Raw genomic sequence first — 18557 nt, forward strand, 5'->3', positions numbered from 1 at the left:
TGCTTACATTTTGTTAGGTAAAATACATTTTGTAATCACCTTGGCATGAATCCCAAACAAGCCCTTAATGTTTTGTTCCCTGCTCACTCTTACAGAACAGAACATACACACATAGAATGGTTAAAGTGTCGCGAAGGAAAATCCAGATTCCATTGACATTTAACTCGTTGTTTACATCCCGGATGGTACCCTAGTGCACTGCTATTGGCCAAAACTCTATGGACCATGGTCAAAAGTAGTTCGCTACACCGAGTGTTCAAAACATTAGGTACACCTGCTCTTTCAATGACAATAGCTGTGTTCGAATGCCCATACTAACATAGTGTATACTACATACTTAATGAGTATATACTACATACTACATACAATAAATTCATTTTAGTATACTGTAAAGGAACAGTATGCTTTCAGTTGAGCGTACTAGCTCTTCGCCTGTCTACCGGAAGTTGATGCTGTTGCTATGCAACTTCTTGCTAGCTAGTTAGCATAACAAATGACTAGTTAGACATTTTACAACTTTGGGTGTGTTCTTAAATTCAATGTGGAGTGCCAGGGTGCACTCGTAAATTCAGAGCATTGTCAGATTATAGTTTGTAAATTCAGAGCACACACTGGACGCTCGGGCTGAGGAGTAGAGTTGATTTGAGCTTTCTGACCTTACAATGGCAGTCAAGCACCCAAGATAACTTTGGCTAGCTTGCTAGCTACTTCCAGACATAAATGAGACCACTCTGACCATTTTACTCACCCTATCAGAGCTGGTTAGGCAGTTTTCATGTTCTCCAGAGCGTTGGTGGCTGTAATTGTGCTGCTGGCAACAATTTAATTACACTTTTTTTGCCAACATTTACTGTGTTGAGAGCTCGTAACCGAATGTCCATTAAGAACACACACCGACTATACCATTTAGCTAAGCTAAGTATGACGGGAATAATCAAGTCAATAAACGTTGGGTAGTTAGAACCTATAGTTAATATACTGTCAAGTTTGATGTATGAGTAGTGGTGAAATAATTACCACTATGGCCTTTGAAGTGAAGGATGACCACAGCAGAATTCCAATCTGTAGGGATCTCAGACGATTACGAGAGGTTGAACAGGCTAAGAGGGGTTGCAACAATTTCAGCGGATCATTTTAGAAAGAGAGAGTCCAGATTGTCTAGCCCAGCTGATTTGTAGGGATCCAGATTTTGCAGCTCTCAGAACATCAGCTATCTGGATTTGGGTGAAGGAGAAATGCGGGGGGGGCTTGGGCAAGTTGCTGCGGGGGGTGCAGAGCTGTTGGCCGGGGTAGGGGTAGCCAGGTGGAAAGCATGGCCAGCTGTAAAAAAAAAAATGCTTATTGAAATTCTTGATTATCTTAGATTTATCGGTGGTGATAGTATTTCCTAGCCTCAGTGCAGTGGGCAGCTGGGAGGAGGTGCTCTTATTCTCTATGGACTTTAGGGTGTCCCAGAACTTTTTTTTTTTGGAATTGGTGCTTCTGGATGCAAATGTCTGTTTGAAAAAGCTAGCCTTAGCTTTCCTAACTGACTGTGTATATTGATTCCTGACTTACCTGAAAAGTTGCATATCGGGGAGGCTATTCAATACTAATGCAGTACACCACAGGATGTTTTTGTGCTGGTCAAGGGCAGTCAAGTCTGGAATGAACCAAGGGCTATATCTGTTCTTAGTTCTACATTTTTTGAATGGGGCATGCTTATTTAAGACTGTGAGGAAAGCACTTTTAAAGACCAACCAGGCATCCTCTACTGACGGGATGAGGTCAATATCCTTCTAGGATACCCGGGCCAGGTCGATTAGAAAGGCCTGCTCGCTGAAGTGTTTTAGGGAGCGTTTGACAGTGATTAGGGGTAGGCATTTGACCGCAGGCCCCTTACGGACACAGGCAATGAGGCAGTGATCGCTGAGATCCTGGTTGAAGACAGCAGACGTGTATTTAGAGGGCAGGTTGGTCAGAATGATATCTATGAGGGTGCCCATGTTTACGGATTTAGGGTTGTACCTAGTAAATTCCTTGATAATTTGTGTGAGATTGAGGGCATCTGCCTTAGATTGTAGGACGGCCGGGGTTCTAAACATATCCCAGTTTAGGTCACCTAACAGTACGAACTCTGAAGATGGATGGGGGGCAATCAATTCACATGTATTTCTGGAAAGGTGGATTTTTAATAGTAGAAGCTCGAACTGTTTGGGCACAGACCTGGATAGTATGACAGAACTCTGCAGGCTCTCTCTGCATTAGATTGCAACTCTGCCCCCTTTGGCAGTTCTATCTTGACGGAAAATGTTGCAGTTGGGGATGGAAATTTCAGAATTTTTGGTGACCTTCCTAAGCTAGGATTCAGACACGGCTAGGACACCAGCGGAGTGTGCTAAAGCAGTGAATAAAACACATTTAGGGAGGAGGCTTCTGATGTTAACATGCATGAAACCAAGGCTTTTACGGTTACCGAAGTCAGCAAATGAGAACGCCTGGGCAATAGGTGTGATGCTGGGAGCTACAGGGCCTGGGTTAACCTCTACAGGGGAACAGAGGAGGATAAGGGTTGGGAACAGGGAATAAAAGGGGCAGAATTCTGGGCATGGTAGAATAGATTCAGGCCATAATGTACAGACAAGTCTATGGTAGGATGTGAGTACAGTGGGGGTAAACCTAGGCATTGAGTGACAATGAGAGAGCTTGCATCTCTGGAGACACCAGCTAAGCCAGATGAGGTCTCCCCATGTGTGGAGTGTGTGACAAAAGAGCTATCTAAGGCATGTTGAGCTGGACTAGGGGCTTTACAGTGAAATAAAACAATAACTAACCGAAACAGCAAAAGACAAGGCATATTGACATTGGAGAGAGGCATGTGTAGCCGAGTGATCAATGAGCAGCAATAGGTGAGTCCGGGAGCCGTTCGGTAGTCGCGACTATACTAGGTGAGTGGGAGGCACGGTGTTCATAAAGCTAGCGGGCCAGGGGTAGCAGATGGGTCTTGAGGTATTGTTGCCCACGAATTACCAGGTATACCTTTTCGGATAGCTGGGAGATGGGCCTAGCTCGAGGCTAGCTCAAGGCTAACTGGTGCTTGCTTCAGGACAGAGGTCGTTAGCCAGCGGTAGCCACTCGATTGCAGCTAGCTAGCTGCTATGATCTGGTGTAATGGCCCAGATCTTGCGGCAGGAATCCGGTGATGTGGTGGAGGAAAGCAGTCCGATATCGTGCTCTGCAGTCTGGCAGGTATTGACTGAGCTAAAGCTGGCCGGTGACCGAGATAAAGTTGAGGAACGCTTGCCCATGGCTAACAGTGACTACTAGCTAGTTAGCTGGCTAGCCTCTGATGGAGGTTCCTGTTATAATGTATAAAAATAGCAGATCCGTACCACGTTGGGTGGGGCGGGTTGCAGGAAAGTATATTTAGATCGTAGGTGGAAAGTGAGATTAAAATATATACAAAAAAATTATGAGGCCGACTATTTACATGGGACAAGACGGGACAAGACAAACACACGTCCGACTGTTACACCATCTTGGATGTTTGAGTATTCGTATTGTTGGATGTTTGAGTATTTGTCCAGGTGAATCCAGGGGAAAACTGTGATCCCTTATTGATGTCACCTGTTAAATCCAGTTCAATCAGTGTTGATGAAGCAGAGCAGACAGGTTAAAGAAGGATTTTTAAAGCCTTGAGACAATTGAGACATGGATGTGTGCCATTCAGAGGGTGAATGGGCAAGACAAAATATTTCAGTGCCTTTGAACAGAGTATGGTAGTAGTATGGTAGTAGCTGCCAGGCACACACCACCCAAAGGACATCCAGCCAACTTGACACAACTGTGGGAAGCATTGGAGTCAACAGCATCCCTGTGAAACGCTTTCGACTCCTTGTAGAGTCCATGCCCCTACGATATGAGGCGGGGGGGGGGGTTCCTAATGTCCCATTTGGGACATGCACTTAGTGTCTGACCCTGAGCCACGTTCTTCCTTCTTCCGGTTGTCATAACAAGGTCAAAGGGTAAGACCTTAGGGCATGGCCTGAAGCCTAGACCCCTGGCAGGGAGGGGAACAGACAGCCCTTCAATGTCAGGCGGGAGGTGAGAGAAAAAAACAGGTTGTGTCCCAAATGGAACCTTATCCTATTCCCTATATCCCTATTGGTCCTGGTCAAATGTAGTGCACTATATAGGGAATAGGGTGCCATTTTGAGACACATGCCCAGGAGATGAGACAGGTGGGGGCTGCAACCCCTCTCAAAACAAATCAAGTCACATGCGTTAAATACAACAGGTGTAGTAGACCTTACAGTGAAATGCTGAATACAACAGGTGTAGTAGACCTTACCGTGAAATGCTGAATACAACAGGTGTAGTAGACCTTACCGTGAAATGCTGAATACAACAGGTGTAGTAGACCTTACAGTGAAATGCTGAATACAACAGGTGTAGTAGACCTTACTGTGAAATGCTGAATACAACAGGTGTAGTAGACCTTACAGTGAAATGCTGAATACAACAGGTGTAGTAGACCTTACAGTGAAATGCTGAATACAACAGGTGTAGTAGACCTTACAGTGAACAAGTTATCATGCTCTCACATGGGCTCCATGTCCTCCCTACCAGGGGGTCAAGGCTTCGGCCCATGCCCTTGGTCTTCACCTTTGACCTTATTATGTCAACCGGAGGAGGAAGAAAAAGAAGAAGCATAATAGTACAGTATTGGCATATAAAAGTGCAAAATGATAGTAATGATATGTCTATATAGACTTCCTTGTTCCAGAGTAGTGTTTCTGTCTATGATTGGCCCAGTCATTCCCCATCTCTGTGTAAGACAGAAACCTTAGGTCGCATTCCAAATGGCACCCTATTCTCTGCATAGGGCTCTGGTCAAAAGTAGTGCACTAGGTAGGGAATAAGGTGGCCTTTTGGCATGCATCTGTACACATTGTGATTTCATGCACATTTGAGCAGGAAAGTAGGATGGATATCCTCCAAGCCTTAAGACAGAGAGCATGCTGGGAAGTTTCTATGAGGTTTCCGTTCACAAAGGGCCGAGCCAACATTCTAATCCAACAGACAAAGCAGAGCTCAGTGTGACAGTCTGGTTGGGTAATGGGGCTGAAATTACTAGCAAGAACACACAGAGACACACACACAGGTGCACACACACACACACACAGGTGCACACACACACACACACACACACACACACACACACACACACACACACACACACACACACACACACACACACACACACACACACACACAGGTGCATGCTCACACACACACAGGTGCACACTCACACACACACAGGTGCACGCTCACACACACACAGGTGCACACTCACACACACACAGGTGCACACACAGAGACACACACACAGGTGCACGCTCACACAGAGACACACACACACACAGGTGCATGCTCACACACACAGGTGCACACACAGAGACACACACACAGGTGCACGCTCCCACAGAGACACACACACACACACACACACACACACACAGGTGCACACACACACACAGGTGCACGCTCACACAGAGACACTCACACACACACACAGGTGCACACACACAGGTTCACACTCACACACACACAGGTGCACGCTCACACACACACACAGGTGCACGCTCACACACACACAGGTGCACGCTCACACAGAGACACACACACACACACAGGTGCACGCTCACACAGAGACACACACACACACAGGTGCATGCTCACACACACACAGGTGCATGCTCACACACACACAGGTGCACGCTCACACACACACAGGTGCACGCTCACACAGAGACGCACACACACACAGGTGCACGCTCACACAGAGACACACACACACACAGGTGCATGCTCACAAAAAGACAAACCGAACATGTACATTACATTTTTCTGTTTGGCAAAATGGCATGCTACTTTATCTGAACTAACACTCTCAAGAAAATACATCTAATTGATCACAAAGACAACCTTCATGCAGAGAGTTTATTCTGAATCAGACTGCAGTGTCATACAACAGTAGCACAATCTGTGTGTTATGCTGATAATCATCAATACAAAAGCAAAAGGTATGAACGAGTTTCCTTTAGATTTGACTCTAAACATTTAAATACTTGGCATAGTTTTGTAAATAACATTATGAAAGATAATGGTTGCCCATTGGTTTCCCCTACTGGAGAGTACCAACTGCAAATAGACTGTATGCAAAAACACATGTTTTCCTCGTCTCTCTCTCTCTCTCATTTCATGTTTTCCTCGTCCCTCATTTCATGTTTTCCTCGTCCCTCATTTCATGTTTTCCTCGTCCCTCATTTCATGTCTTCCTCGTCTCTCTTGCATTTCATGCAAGGAAGAAAAAAAAGATGTCAGGGACAAAATTAATTAAATCTCATATGAAAATAGAAAATATTACAACAAGTGTGCATAATTATTCATGTTGCACATAGCCTGCAGTACAAAAACGTCAAATGACACCAAGTTCCAGCTTCCTCTGGCATAAGAATTTATGGACAGTAGCCTAGCTATGTTCTGTAATGGCCATTTTTGTGTTGTGATCAAGGGGCAGTTTACTTAAGGGATTTTTTTTTAAATGTTCAACTTCATATTCATCAGCTCCAGCACCACCCCAACATCAACATATGTGAAAGTTGTGTTTTTCTATGTTTTGTAGTAAATAAAGATAGAAGATATGTGTTTCCAATGACGTCATCATCCAATTAGTAGGCAATTAGTAGTTAATGCCTACTCATAATTGGTTAAAATCACATGATGCTGGCCTCCCGATTGGTGCAGCCTCCCGATTGGCAGACTGTGTCATTACTGGCCGTGACCGGGAGTCCCAAAGGAAGGCGCACAATTGGTCCAGCGTCGTCTGGGTTAGGGGAAGGCTCATCGCGCTCTAGCGACTCCTTGTGGCGGGCTGGGCGCCTTCAGGCTTGACTTCGGTCGTCAGTTTAGTGGTGTTTCCTCCAACATTGGTGCAGCTGGCTTCCGGGTTAAGACGGTGGGTGTTAAGAAGCGCGGCTTCGTGGATCATATTTCAGAAGACGCATGACTCGACCTTCGCCTCTGCCTAGCCCGTTGGGGAGTTGCAGCAATGAGAGAAGATCGTAATCACGAAATTCGGGAGAAAAAGGGGGTGGGGGGTAAAAATTACAATAACAACATTTTCGATTAAAAAAAATGTATAATGATGTCATTGGAAACACTTTACGTATCTTCCTCTATCTTTTTTCTACAACACATTGAAACGCAACATTTTAACATATGTTGATGTTGGGGTGGTGCTGGAGATTAATATGAAGTTGAACATTTTTTGAAATGTCCTTTTAGGACAGAGGACTTCACTACAGGTAAGTTGAGCAAAAGTCTTAAAAATGGTACTAAGTTCAGACGAAATACGGGCGTCAACAACTGTTGGTAATCTATCCACCTGGTTGCTCTTTATGGGATATTAATCAATGATATTGATCAATGGACTCAATTGATCAATAAACTTCTGAATCAATTCAGTTGTTGATATATAGTTGTTGTTTCGAATGGGAGTTTGTGCATTTTTGGAAGTCTGTGTATTTTTTGAGTAGCAGCACTGTTCTCCTGATTGATTGAAAGACCCACAGTGAAGAAAGGTAAGTGCAGTCACTTTGTACGTATGCAGTTAACATTGCTACCTTTCAGGCTTAAGAAATGACAGAACAATAAGTTGTTTGTAAAACCTACAATAATGAAACATTGTGCAATTAGTAATTATTTGGCCTTAATTATAATGTAATGCCCGAAATTGCCTATGGCGGCAACGTGATAAAAAATATATTTTTTTAAATAAATATCAGAAATATTAAGCGAAATTAAGACAAAGTTCTAAGTCAATTAAATGCTACAACCGCAATAATGCTACATGAAAGTGAATGTTATAAAATGATGTGATTATTGAACAGTATGTATTCACCCTTGACAAATAGGAAAACAGCATTAATGTGCACCTTTTGCAAGGCATTACCCTTCACTAACCATTGTATCATTGACAGCAGTCTAAAACACAGAATTCACTCAATGTAGAAAGAAAGAAAGAAAGGTTAAGTTGCATGAATAAAATTAATAGTTTTTTTTTATTTCTTTGTTTTTTTATTTCTAAACATGTTGCTATGAATCAGCGACAAAAACAACAGTACATGATTTGGCTTGGAAGACGATGACAAACATAAGACAAGTCACCAGGGTTGGGGTCAATTCCATTTCAATTCAGTTAATTCCAGAAAATAAATGTAATTATTACCCCCCCCCGTCCCCCAAAGAACCAATCCAATACAGAGGCATTGAGAAAAATGTTCATTTAAATTTCAGGTAGCTTCCTGAACTGACTGATTTGAAATGTAATTGACCCCAACACTGCAGGTCACAGCTGACCCTAAACATAAGAAAACAGCTGAGATGGATCGATGGATCATCAGTAAGAGCGTCCAGCATCAAATGTTCAACTGTTTTTCAGACAGCGCGTGAAAATGCACTAGAAATGGGAACTCATGGCACAATCAGAATTTCCCATTAAGTCAAGACTCACAAAGAAGATAAACCCTCATCTTGTCACTGAACAGAATGACCGTTTGATCAAGGCACACTGCACATAGCTTTGCTTGTAAGGTCAATCCTTCTTTATGTCAATCTTTTTTTTGAAGCGCTAGAAAATTATATACTCTCATTATGATACTGTACAGACAATATAGTACTGTACAGACATGATACTGTACAGACAATATAGTACTGTACAGACAATATAGTACTGTACAGACAATATGATACTGTACAGACAATATGATACTGTACAGACATGATACTGTAGACATGATACTGTACAGACAATATGATACTGTACAGACATGATACTGTACAGACATGATACTGTACAGACAATGAGTACTGTACAGACATGATACTGTACAGACAATATATACTGTACAGACATGATACTGTACAGACAATATAGTACTGTACAGACAATATGCTACTGTACAGACAATATGATACTGTACAGACATGGTACTGTACAGACATGATACTGTACAGACATGATACTGTACAGACAATATGATACTGTACAGACAATATGATACTGTACAGACAATATGATACTGTACAGACATTATGATACTGTACAGACAATATGATACTGTACAGACAATATGATACTGTACAGACAATATGGTACTGTACAGACAATATGATACTGTACAGACATGATACTGTACAGACAATATGGTACTGTACAGACAATATGATACTTTCAACTTGTGATCAAAGTGTGGAGAAATAAAATAGAATGGTTAAATACAAAATATCTCTTAAAATATTTAAAATATACTTTATTTTGTACATTATGCAAACTGATTAACAATTCAATGATAACAAAAATGTATATTTAGTGAAATGTAGTCACTTAACACGATACACATGTATGGCCACTAATATTTTCTATGAAATAAGCACCCGCCCACCAGCATACCCTGATACATCTCCATTTAGCTACAGGATGATGACTCGTTCAAATGTTACGTCCCAAATGGCACCCAATTCCCTATTTAGTGCACTACTTTTAACCAGTGCCCATGGGGCTCTGGTCTAATGTAGTGCACTATATAGGGAATAGGGTGCCATTATGGACTTGGTAATAATTAGATTCCTGACAATGGTTCCCAGCTCCACTGACTATGCAACTAAGCTGTTTGTACGACAATATTGCTCATATCTTTTTACTATGTCCATATAATTATTGTTTACAACTCAACTAGCACACTCCATACCATTATTGCTTCCTGAAATTACCTGGGAAATAGAGCTAATATACTACCCAGATAGATCTTTTTAAAACATTGATTCCAGTGGTCTTGTAACCTGATCCAGTCGATAATGAAATGCACATCTGTATTCAGAAGGCAACACCTGGTCCCAGATCTGTTTGTGCTCTTGTCAATTCCATTGCACATTGTCAAGCCAATGAGTGACAAGGAGTTGGCATGACAACACAAACAGACTGTCACCTAGGTAAGTAACGCCCACCCCCCCATAACGTAGAACCAATGCCTCACAAAATATATTTCACTGATTTATAATTTCTCCATATCAGGGTTTGGGTCAATTCAAATTGAAGTTACTCATTTCAGGAAGTGAACTTTCCTAAATGGAAAAATGTGTTTTAATAAATAGCTTCTCGTTTTCAATTTTTTTGAGAAATCATTGAAAATAGTTTACTTTCTGAAACGACTGACTTGAATTTGAATTGACCCTAACCCTGACATCTGGTAGGAATAGAGTCACTCTTCATTGAAGAGCTCTATGGATTATGATTATAGTGTACGGGAAAGCGATGAGACAGACAGGCCACAATGTAACAAAATAATAATAGACTGATTGATTGGTTGATTCATTGATTGATTGACGGATTGATCGATCGATTCATCTGAAAATTAAAACAGTTCTCGAGCCAAAGACATTAATGTCCAATATAATACATTTCTCACTTCTCTCTGTCCATAACAATCAAATGTAAATATTTTGGTGTAATCGACTGAATGTAACAGAACAGCTCTTATGACTCCTATGTCTACTTGGTTGTGTAAAACGTGTTTACATTCATATCTAAACAGCTCGCCCATAAACAAACAGACTCACACAGCGTGTGAACGATGAGTCAGCTAACTGTATTCACTATGGACATTTTTTTAGGTTGTTATACGCATGACAGAATTGCATAATGTCTGCCAATGAAAAGCATCTAGGAGGGTAGAATAATAAAGTCAATGAAAAGCATCTAGGAGGGTAGAATAATAAAGTCAATGAAAAGCATCGGGAGGGTAGAATAATAAAGTCAATGAAAAGCATCGGGAGAGTAGAATAATAAAGTCAATGAAAAGCATCTAGGAGGGTAGAATAATAAAGTCAATGAAAAGCATCTGGAGGGTAGAATAATAAAGTCAATGAAAAGCATCTAGGAGGGTAGAATAATAAAGTCAATGAAAAGCATCTGGAGGGTAGAATAATAAAGTCAATGAAAAGCATCGGGAGAGTAGAATAATAAAGTCAATGAAAAGCATCTAGGACAGTAGAATAATAAAGTCAATGAAAAGCATCGGGAGAGTAGAATAATAAAGTCAATGAAAAGCATCGGGAGGGTAGAATAATAAAGTCAATGAAAAGCATCTAGGAGGGTAGAATAATAAAGTCAATGAAAAGCATCTAGGAGGGTAGAATAATAAAGTCAATGAAAAGCATCTAGGAGGGTAGAATAATAAAGTCAATGAAAAGCATCGGGAGGGTAGAATAATAAAGTCAATGAAAAGCATCTAGGAGGGTAGAATAATAAAGTCAATGAAAAGCATCGGGAGGGTAGAATAATAAAGTCAATGAAAAGCATCTAGGAGGGTAGAATAATAAAGTCAATGAAAAGCATCGGGAGGGTAGAATAATAAAGTCAATGAAAAGCATCTAGGAGGGTAGAATAATAAAGTCAATGAAAAGCATCGGGAGGGTAGAATAATAAAGTCAATGAAAAGCATCGGGAGGGTAGAATAATAAAGTCAATGAAAAGCATCGGGAGGGTAGAATAATAAAGTCAATGAAAAGCATCTAGGAGGGTAGAATAATAAAGTCAATGAAAAGCATCGGGAGGGTAGAATAATAAAGTCAATGAAAAGCATCGGGAGGGTAGAATAATAAAGTCAATGAAAAGCATCGGGAGGGTAGAATAATAAAGTCAATGAAAAGCATCGGGAGGGTAGAATAATAAAGTCAATGAAAAGCATCTGGAGGGTAGAATAATAAAGTCAATGAAAAGCATCGGGAGAGTAGAATAATAAAGTCAATGAAAAGCATCGGGAGGGTAGAATAAGCCAATGAAAAGCATCGGGAGGGTAGAATAAGCCAATGAAAAGCATCGGGAGGGTAGAATAAGTCAATGAAAAGCATCGGGAGGGTAGAATAAGCCAATGAAAAGCATCGGGAGGGTAGAATAAGCCAATGAAAAGCATCGGGAGGGTAGAATAAGCCAATGAAAAGCATCGGGAGGGTAGAATAAGCCAATGAAAAGCATCGGGAGGGTAGAATAAGAAAGGATAAAGAACAAGCTGCTACAATAACACTAGAAATGAGTCCCAAAATGGCACCCTGAACCCTAAGCAGTGCACTACCTTTGACCAGGGCCCAGTAGTGCACTATATAGAGAATAGGGTACCATTTTGGACCCCTCCTAGGATGGGTTGGGGGGAGATAAAGGGGAGATGGGGGGGGGATAGATGGAAGCTGCCCCTAGGTAGGGGGACACCTCCCTTTTGGCAGTGGAACACTCTTAGCACTCAACGACGCCGAGGGTGAGGGTGTACACAATGCTGTTGTCGGAGAAGAAGGCCGTTTCTGTGTTTGGGATGAGATGAAGGCATTCTAGTGGGTAGCCAGGTCACAGTGTTGGAGGGAGCTAAACCTCAGATGGAGAAAGATGACGGGCGTCTCAGTCTCTCTCCACTTTAATCCACTGGGCTTGGGTCTCAGGCCTCTGGTAGAATACACAGAAAGAAGGGATACACTAGATCATTTAGAGTGAATATATTTGAGTCCCAAATGGCACCCTATTCCCTATCAAGTGCACTACATTTGAGTTTCCCTTTAAAATTAGTACACAAAATAAGTAATAGGGTTCCATTTTGGATGTAGACTATATCATGTGACAGTCCTCATAACATGTCCAAAATGTATTTCACACACATAAAAAATGTCTTCAAAATTAATTAAAATAATGTAATATCAGTCGTGTGTGGTGGTAGATTTGAATTGTAGGTCAAATAGCCCCCTCTTGTGGGAAGAGTCCATAATAACAGCCACAATTCACTGCTTGAAATACATGCACCATAAATTATAACTCATTATAGTCACAACCAACAATGTTTGTGTAGTCACAGTTGGCAGTGACAAAAGTAGCACAAATGTGGAACAAACAAAACATGAAACGATTCATTCCTGGTAAAACACTCTCATATTCAGAATGAACATGTAACACAGCGCGAAAGAAAAAAAACTTGAACAAAAAACAAATGCATCATGTAGCTACCCGAGACAGATGACACCTCCTCGTCTTGCAACACTGTTTCTTCAGAGGCCTCTCGATCGTCCTCTAGCTTGACCTCTCTATCGTCCACTGTGTCACTCTGGGAGGGAGCAGGGAGGACAGCGTTCTCTTCCACTTGTTCAACGCCACGGCTGGCCTCCCCCTCCGCCTCCCCGTCCACCTCCCCAGAGTCTGTGCTCCTGATGCTGAGTCTCATGCGGGACACCGAGTCCACCACCTTCATCCGAGCCAGGCGCTCTATCGCCACCTGGTGGCTGGGCGAGGCAGCTAGCTTGTCCTGCAGGGCCTCTATGTGCTGTGAGGCACCTCTGCCCCTCCTCTCTCCCTCCAGACTGTGAGACAGCTTCTGGTCAGGGTTCATGGGGACCGAAAGTGGTAGTCTGTCTGGCGGAAACTCCAGCATACCTGGAGTTTCTCGACCCAGTTGGGTCCATTTGGCACTCCTGATGCGCTCTGGCGTATCCTGTGGCGGCTCATTTTCTTGTAACTCCTGCCCACTGTCAGGCACCATAGACGCTGTAGACCGCAGTTCCCCAGACTCTGTATCTCTCACATGTGTTTGTAATGTCTGTTCGTTTGCATTGCTTCTTTCTGGATCTTCTCCAGCAGTGGCTTCACTCTCTCTTAATTCAATCTCATCTGTTGCTGGCTCTCTAGCCCTCCGCTCCCCTGTAACTAGGGACTCTGCAGGCACATCAATCCCTAATATCCTGGCTGCCCTCTCCTCTATGGATTCGTTCTCTGGGATTCCCTCGGCACATTTCACTTCGTATAGATTGTTGAGATCCTTGGTTGCTTGGTTTGGATTGGTCTTCTCAGCAGCAGCGCACCCACCCACATTCTTATCATCTGTGAGTGACAGCTGCTCCCTCCAATCTTGACACAGAGTCTGAGTCTCTGAACGATTCGAGCAAGAGACGGAGGATAGCTTTGTGTCTACTTCGTCCTCAGCTGGTTCTTCATATGTTTCAGCTCCTTGTGGACTACCACTGTCACCGACGATCGTGGCGCTACTTTGATCAGACAAGTCTGGGCTTGACTCCTCATGGAGCGGAGACATTGGGCTTGGTCTGGACATCTGGCTCTCGCTCTCTTTTTTACAAATGGGGCATTCCTCTTCAGAGTCTAGACTGGCGCCCCCTGGAGGCACTGCATTGCCTCTACCACCACCAAGTTTAGATTTGGCCGTCAAAGTTTTGTTAACTTCTGTTGAGTCTCGGGTCTTTTGTAAAGACTGACATATGTCCTCATAATCAGGGGGGCTCGTAAGTGTGGAGGCGTCCTGCATCGGCTGCCTATCTGCCCAGGGGACTTCTGCTGCCGTGTGCGTTGTTGGCGTCGTTGGGCTTAAGTCTCTGATCTCGCTGGGATCACTAGGAGAGTCAATAAAGTCACTAGGGCCGGTAAAGTCACAAGGCGGTGGTGTCTCCGAAGGCGAAGAGAGGTCTAGCTTCACTGACCTGCCACTGCAGCTACTTCTCCTCTGTGACAAATTCGAAACAACCCTGTATTCTCTGAATCCTGTAGGATCGCGTGGTGGGACAGGGAGCTCCTCTCTTAGCTGCTTGCTGAATGTCACTGACTTTCTTTCAGCGGGTCTTGAGAAGGCGCTCTTGACCTCCCTGTACTCTGGGTCGACGGACACAGTCCAGCTCTCGATACTGCGCCTAAGGCTGCTGGGTTTGCTGAGCCCCGCCTCCCCCGCTAGCCTTATCTTGATCCGCTCAGGGATCTGCACAGCGCCGCCATTGTTGGGAACGTTATTGCTGGCAGTGCCTAGCTCTAAGATGTCTTTGTATGCCTCGTTGAGGTCCTCGATGCACTGGTCAACACTGGGCCTCTTGCTGCTCTGCTGCTGTGGTTGTTGCTGTTGATCCTGGAGCTCTTTGTTGATAGTCTCTAGCTCCTCAATGGCGTCCCATGGCCGTCTGCTGACGGGCTTCAGCAGGAACTGACCGAAGCCCTCCTGCCCACTGCAGGTCGCTGCTGGTTTGACCTCCATCGTGTTTCCTGAGGGTGGTGGTGGTGGCGCTGCTGCTGGCGGCTGAGCTGTGCTCTTGTTCAGCTGGCTGGAGATTGAGAAAGTGGCCGTCCTGGAAAAGGCGCTGTTGCTGGATGGTTTCAGGCTCTTCACCCCTTTTATGGGATAGCTGAATGCAGTGCTGCCCACACTGCTAGGGTCTGGGGTGACGCCGGGGTCGGGGGATCCTGGGGCAGGGACTTGAGGGTCTTGTGCTTCCTTGTTTTCAGGACCTGGAGGAGGAGGAGGGGGAGGCTGACGCTTTCTGGCCTCTGGGCTAGTTTGAGTCTCCTGGTCACGGTACTGGTTCCCAGGCCAGGATCCCGAGAGTTTCAGCTCCTTGTGATGGTTTATTTTGGGGGGTTTAATGGGGAGTTTTCTCACTATTTTGCTGCTTGATCTGCTGCTCGCTATGCTACCGGTTAGTGCTTGCAGCTCAGCCTCTGCTGAAGATGTGCTTTGGAGACTTTGGTTTGTTAAGTGGCCAGTTTTGTTCTCGCTCGGACTGTCCACTGGGCTTGGTGGCCGGACTGGGCTTGGCGGCTTCTCATCATTGTTGTTTTGATCATGGGACGTACTGCCCGGCGTTGGGGGGATGGGAACAGACACCAAACAGAATATTGTTTCGCTAAGTTTCTTTTTTACGCTCTTTTTCTCTACTTTCTCTGCTTTCTCTGAGGAGTCAGGCTTTCTTGGTTTCTCTTTCTCTGTGGTGTCAGGCTTTCTTGGTTTCTCTTTCTCTGAGGAGTCAGGCTCTTTCTTTTTCACTTGAGTCACAGTTTCTGACACACCTTGGTCCACAAGCCTGATCTGCTGAGGGGGCGGTCTAACCTGAAAAGCAGTTGGATAGTTACCACAGCTCTGGTCAGGAGCTACACTGTCTACACTTCCTTTGTTTATTAAACCCCTGTGGCACCATCTAGTACTACTACCGTCGTTGTCATTGACAGATGTCTTGCGGCTGTCGGTATTGAGAGATAGCCCATGTGGGGGGGAAAAGGCACTATCATGTGTGGATTGTCCTAAAACCTTAGCGCAGGGAATCTCTTTGTTGATGTTTCGGATAAGCTTGTCCGAGTCAGTGAGAGAATTTCCGCCAGGCCCTCCTGAGATGTGTCTCACTCGCGGATCATCAAAGGGTAAATAGTGAACATGCCCCAGATGTTCCTCGGTGTATCCAGGGTTAAGATTTGGGTTAGAGTTAACCTGTTTCCTGTAGGGTATACCTCGATCCCCATAGTGTTCCAGCCACGACCCTCCTGTCTGTCTGGAAAACCACCTTCCCGTCTCTGAGCTCACAGGCATCTGCATCTGTATCTGCATCTCCCCCCTCCACTTATAGTTCACCACTTCATTGCGGTTGATTGGGCCTCCCCTGATTGGGGGAGGGGCTCTCTTATAAGACGGGGGCGGGATGTAACCGGGGGGCTCCATGCCAAAGATTGCGGAGTGTTGTGCGAAATAGTCTTGTCTCTGCAGTTCTCCACCCCTTGGGTGATAGACAGGCCTGTTGTCCTTCTGTTGTTTGGACTCACTCTGCTCATCTACTACAGCTACAGAAAGCATCTCCTGGCTACCCCTAGTCTGCTGGTGTATCTCGTACGACGGAGGCTTGACAGGCCTGCTGAACCTGGGCTTTGGTAAAAGTGCAACATGACCGCCGCTTTGCCAACTGTTTCTGGCCCACCGGTCCCGGCCGACTGCGGCGCTGTGGTAATACCTACTATAAGGCCCGGAAAAGACGGTGCTGTTCACTCTCTGTCTATCAACCGGGCCCGGTCGAAGCTGGACACTGACCAAGCTGGACTGTGTGTCTGTGTGTTCAGTAGTTCCATCAGGCGACAGCACTCTGGGGAGGGACTGGGACTTCCCTCTGGTTCTGGGAAGGATAAAACCAGCACTCTCTGGAGTCCTCAGGCGGTGCTGCTGGTCCTGAGCCCACCTCTCGCCCTCCCCATCTGACAGCTGCCTCCCCAGCCCCACTGCAGGCTTCCACTCCTCTGTGCCCAGGCTCTGGCACTTCCGCTCCACAGTCACCCCAGTCACCCCAGTCACCCCAGTCAATACCCTCAGCTGTCCAGGAGCCGCGTCAGCTTCCCTCAGCCAGGAGATGGGGGTGTCATCCCATAGCTGCTTCTGTTGCTGCTTCTCCCTCTCCCCCCTGTGGTCCTCTGCTATCAGGGCCTGTGGCCTCCATGCCACCTCAGAGGCCTTCAGAAAGCTAGCGGACGCTCTCAGCTCCCGGCCATCGGCGTAATCCAGAAGGACACTGAAGTCCTGGCCTCTCCTCCTCCAGTAGGAGACATCCCTCTCATCCAACTGCTCTCTTCTCTCGATCTGCTCAGAATAGGTTAAGCTGGGAGCGTCATAGAACCTGGAAAGACAACAAAGCACAATTGGTTGGTGATCATCATATAATGAAAATAGAAAAGAAAAAGAAGAAAGAGAAAGAACCATGAAGTGTTAAGGTTCTGCAGTTATAATACTGTACCTTCATTAATATGAAAAATGTTATATTTGAACCCATGTCTTACACAGGAAAATCTCTAAATATTATAAACGGTGAACATGTTGGTTGTAATACAAACAACCTGGATATAGGATAAACTTGTTTTTTGCACATAACACCAAAAATAACAAAACTCTTGAAGCATTTACGTTCGTAAATGTATAAGCTTGTAATACCAACATAATTCAGTTAACCTCCCTTAGATTTGTAATGATAAAGTCTGCTGACCTTTCCATGACCTGCCAGTCTATAATTGCATCCCAATTGGCACCCTATAGTTGCATCCCAATTGGTACCCTATAGTTGCATCCCAATTGGCACCTTACTCCCTCTGTAGTGCAGTAGGTCCTGGTCAAAGGTAGTGCACTATATAGGTAGTATGGAGACAAATGGAAGACATTCTAAAACGGAGTCTCAGATGCAACATCTGACGCCCACAAAACAAGATCAAACAACAACAAAAAATCATGAATGAGCTTTATCTGGAACGCTCTCTTATGGAACCATACCAGCGTTCCATACTCTGTTTACCTGTGATGACACAATGCTGACCAGCCTGCCATGCTTTTATACGATCTGAGAGATATTGATAACTGTGACATTTTAAATGCTGGTATGTCTGGCTAGCCTCCAAGCTGATGTTTTGGCTTTGGGAGTGAAGAGGGTTTTACATCCCAAATGGCATCCTATTCCTTATATAGTGCACTACATAGGGAATAAGGTGTGATTTGGGACGTAGCCTAGGAATCAATATCTCCATCTCCAATCCAAGAGGGCGGAGTCAGGCAACACGCATATATCTGACGGACGTGCTTGAGTCAGCGGCTCCCAACTCCCTTGAAGATGCCGTGAAATTGTGCGGCTGCTGCAATATGATCTGCATATTAGAACACACGCTGACCTTAATTCAGAAAGCTGGG

At 44.5% G+C, this 18557-nt stretch overlaps 1 protein-coding gene across 1 annotated transcript in view; it reads right to left on the bottom strand.

The window, feature by feature from the left end:
* Nucleotides 1-11252: 11252 nt before the first annotated feature.
* The window catches only part of LOC124010237 (junctional protein associated with coronary artery disease homolog), a 34642-nt gene continuing 27337 nt past the window's right edge, over nucleotides 11253-18557 (bottom strand). Inside the window, exons 3-4 of the mRNA XM_046322687.1 lie at nucleotides 13091-17502; nucleotides 11253-12538 (exon numbers count right to left, since the gene is read on the bottom strand). Coding sequence (XP_046178643.1) covers nucleotides 12531-12538; nucleotides 13091-17502 — 4420 coding nt within the window. The 3' untranslated portion in view covers nucleotides 11253-12530. The remainder of the gene's footprint in view (nucleotides 12539-13090; nucleotides 17503-18557) is intronic.

The sequence above is a fragment of the Oncorhynchus gorbuscha genome, linkage group LG22, assembly GCF_021184085.1.
Source record: "Oncorhynchus gorbuscha isolate QuinsamMale2020 ecotype Even-year linkage group LG22, OgorEven_v1.0, whole genome shotgun sequence".
Lineage (NCBI taxonomy): Eukaryota > Metazoa > Chordata > Actinopteri > Salmoniformes > Salmonidae > Oncorhynchus > Oncorhynchus gorbuscha.